Genomic DNA, 4,133 nt, shown 5'->3' with positions numbered 1-4,133 from the left:
ATATAATATAATATAATATAATAAAATTTAATTATTTATAATAGTTTTATTTATTTATATTAATTACATTTATTAATTTGATTATTTATCATATTATTTATTGTTACATATATTAAATGTTTTGTATGTATACAAAATATAATAATAATAATAATAAAATACTTTTGTGTCAATTATTCACAATGAACTCATTGTTAACTAAAACAAATAAATATTAGTTTGAAAAGCACTTCAACCATGATAAACTCTTTTTCCATCATTTTAAATAATTTTGTAGTATACAAAACATCATCCTTGGGTTACACAAATATTGTTCAACAAATATCGGATGTAGAACAGTTAATTCAAAGTATTCAAACTATAATTAAAGAACAATCATTTAGCTGCGTCAAACTTGGTGTGCGAAGGCTTTACATTTTGGTAGATTCACTCCAGCTATTATAATCGAAATCTTTCATAACTAAAGGATGACATTTTTGAGTATGCGATATTTACTTGATAAAATGTGTAAACCATGTGATATTTTTTTTGTCTTTACCAGTGTCCTTCACAACAGGGTCCATGCTAGGCCGATCAGACACGGCTCTGACCAACACGTACACGGGTTTGCCTCCGATGCCCAGCTTCACAATGGCTAACAACCTGTCTATGCAGGTGAGTAGCGTTACGAACACAAGTTTCCTCCTCTACCCTTGATAACTCGATTAATGTGCTGTGTGTGATGCTTCCTTAAATGTCTCCCATTCCATCATTTAACGCAAACTCCTCTGTTATAGATACTAAAAAGCTATATATTTACAGTATATACATATATTCTTGTTTTTTATAGCCAAGCCAGACATCTTCCTATTCCTGCATGCTGCCCACCAGTCCGTCCGTGAATGGGCGAAGCTACGACACATACACACCCCCTCATATGCAGGCACACATGAACAGCCAAACAATGGCAACTTCTGGTACCACCTCAACAGGTAGGCAGAATACGTTCATTGTGCGTTTAACGAACTCGCCCTTGATCAACTGGCACATTTATACTACCGTTCAGAAGTCTGGGGTTAGAAATATTTTTGATTGGCAAGAAATGAGCAGCAAGGACCAACATTACATTGACCAAAAGTCACAGTACAGACATTTATAATGTTACAGAAGACTTATATTTCAAATAAATGCTGTTCTTTTGAGCTTTCTACTCAAAGAATTCTGAAAACCGGTGTTTCCACAAAAGTATTAATCAGCACAACATTGATAATAATAAGAAATGTTTCTTGAGCAGCAAATCAGCATATTAGAATGATTTCTGAAGGATCATGTGACACTGAAGACTGGAGTAATGATGCTGAAAATTCAGCTTTACATCACAGGAATAAATTACGTTTTAAAATATTTAAAAATAGAAAACAGTTATTTTAATTTGTAATAATGTTTCGCAATATTACTATTTTTACTGTGTCAAATAAATGTAGCCTTAGTGAGCATAAGAGACTTCTTTTAAAAACATTTAAAAATCTTCTTAAACTTTTGAACGGTAGTGTATTATGCATATGCTCTTTTACCAATTTATTGTTCACGGTTTATATGAATTGCCCTAAAATTATATTTAATTTTAAATGCATGATTTTGTGCATCAAAAATTGTGTTTCTTTGTTTCTCACCCATTTTATGTACCATTTTTTCCCTTCACAGTCCCTTTCAGTGAAACTTAGTGAAAATCTAAAGAAGTTTTTCCATGATAAAGATCCTTTTGTGCAATGGAAAGATTCCATGGATCTTGTCTGTTTTACTTTGAACCATCAATGCCAATATAGAACCTTTATCTTAAATAGGGTTGAAAAACCATTTTACTTAAAAAAACAAAAAAACATCCCTTTCAATGTTTAATTTTAAGTTCAATACTTCTTTAATCATCACATCACAAACCTGTTTGTTAAAGAGCATAAAAAATATGATAACACAAAGGGATTTACAGTCTTCTGGAGTGTCGCCTCATTTTAAATGCGGTTACATTTCTTCATATGGTCAAACATGGTCAAAACAGCAAATTAAAGGTGTGGTAAGCGATTTCTGGTAGCCAATGTTGACATTTGAAATCACCAAAACAAACACGCCCCTACCCTGAAAGTGTCTCGCCCCTATTTTGACAGCTCCGCCCCACACATACGTACGCAACCCATGCAACGATTAGTTCTGTGAATTTAACAAAGCAAAACCAATGTAACAGCGTGTCTACACCGAACGCGAGTGGCGCGGCGCGACAAAATACTATAGAACTCATTATAATCAGTGATGCTGTCCACACCATAGATATATATACATATCTATGGTCTACACTGGATGCGGCGCGGCACGACATGACGAATCCCCGACAGAAAACTGCTGCTGTGTTCTATTTATGACGTATTGACACAAATTTCAAATGATTTTCAACAGTCGCTTTGTCGCGTCCAGTGTAGACAGACTTTAGCTGTTGCGGCGCAGACACGGTGTTACTCACCTCACCCAGAAACAAAGCAACCTCGAAGTCCAATTGCAGGCCTTCCGCTCCTTGAGTTCTCTCCAGTGCTGGAAAGCTGATCCAATATTTACACGGGTCCTACTTCTTGCCTTAAGCCTTCTTTTGTTCCGCAGACGTTTTCCTCTTTTGTTTTTTATCCGCCATCTCTATCTTTCTGTCGCTCGGCTCGCTAATGTCCGTCCTGTGCACTGAGTGCTCTCTCCTCCGCATCATGAGTAGACATGCCCCTTACTGCTGATTGGCTACACGTTTGTTTTGCTACTCGGCCTGAATCAGTTTTCTAAAGCGTTTTTGAAAAATCGCTTACCCCACCTTTAACGGACAACACCAACGTCTCAATCCAGGTTCATACATAACATCAAAGCTTAAAGTTTGCAAGCGAACATGTTTCTGACCTATATTCAATCTCTACTTATAGGACTCATCTCCCCTGGAGTGTCTGTCCCTGTCCAAGTTCCCGGAACTGAGCCAGACATGTCTCAGTACTGGTCAAGATTACAGTAAAGAAAAGAGTTACTTCGCCCTTTGACTTCCACACAGAGACTAAGAGAGAACCTGGACCTCTTCAGCAGTATTTCCACAAACACACAGACACACACAAACAAATACCAGGACGAGGAAGCGTGTGGACTCTTTCCACGGTCTGGAAACTTTGCGGCACTACCTTTAAGAGGAAAAGCGGACGCTTAGACTTAACGGAACAAAAACAACAAACCTCTGCTACATCCACGATCTCCATTTTTTTTTGTCGTATTTGTACATTGGCATTTACAAGTAAAGATGAAAAGACAATTCAACAGCCAAAAATATGTTGGCGGAGCACGACATATTGTGACTGTTTTCTAATATCAGGATGACGGATCAGACTTCAGGCCCATATCAAAGCAGCGAAGCAGAAACATACCAACAGGAAACGCCTATTCGTAGATATTTTCACTCTGGGAGAGTTAACGGCTAAAAATCAACCCTCAACGGCTTCAATTAATAACACTATTGTATCTACAAAAGGAACAACAGCCATTATGTAAATGACTGAGTACTTTATAATTACGTATGAGGGTTTGGAGTCGGGTAGACGGATTCTGAGGCCGTTCGTGCTCGATCATTTATAACTGTGACGTCAGAGGAACGGGAAGTTATAATAACATCAAAATAACATTCATCCATTTTGCTACTGTCCAATTGTAAGTATTTGTTCTCCCTAGAAATTTCCTCCCGGAATTATCGCGGAACATAAATATATTCTCACTTTTATTGCCCCCGAGAAAAATCTATAAATGTTTTATACAGATTTTCATGCATCGTTAAAAAAAAGGAAAAAAACTTTTCTTTAGGTCAGGTACAAGTTGTCTATTAGGTATAGTTGTATTATAGTGTCCTACAGTCAAATAATTTTGTGAGACTAGAAATATTTAATTCCGATAATTATGATTAAAAATGCTTGACAGAGTTAAAAAAAAAAAAAAAACGTAAGTGTTTGGCAGTTGTTTACAAGTACATATCAGACTTTAACCATTGTTGATTGTAAAAACAGACCAAAGCCTTTGTATTTCATCTATTACACAACAATCTTAATCTTCTCTTTTTTATCGTTAGTCTTGTGTTGCGATACATTTTGTAA

The 4,133-nt window shown here is 36.3% G+C and overlaps 1 protein-coding gene across 3 annotated transcripts in view; it reads left to right on the top strand.

The window, feature by feature from the left end:
- Positions 1–3,869, top strand: part of LOC107690791 (paired box protein Pax-6-like) — a 21,672-nt gene extending 17,803 nt beyond the window's left edge. For all 3 annotated transcript variants that reach the window (XM_016489208.1, XM_016489207.1, XM_016489209.1), the window contains 3 exons: positions 542–654; positions 830–971; positions 2,931–3,869. In XM_016489208.1, the coding sequence (XP_016344694.1) occupies positions 542–654; positions 830–971; positions 2,931–3,016 (341 nt within the window). In that variant the 3' untranslated portion in view covers positions 3,017–3,869. The remainder of the gene's footprint in view (positions 1–541; positions 655–829; positions 972–2,930) is intronic.
- The last annotated feature ends 264 nt before the right edge of the window (positions 3,870–4,133 follow it).

This window comes from Sinocyclocheilus anshuiensis, unplaced genomic scaffold (assembly GCF_001515605.1).
Source record: "Sinocyclocheilus anshuiensis isolate Anshui unplaced genomic scaffold, SAMN03320099.WGS_v1.1 scaffold3406, whole genome shotgun sequence".
Classification (NCBI taxonomy): domain Eukaryota; kingdom Metazoa; phylum Chordata; class Actinopteri; order Cypriniformes; family Cyprinidae; genus Sinocyclocheilus; species Sinocyclocheilus anshuiensis.
This window is presented reverse-complemented; position numbering and strand designations above follow the sequence as displayed.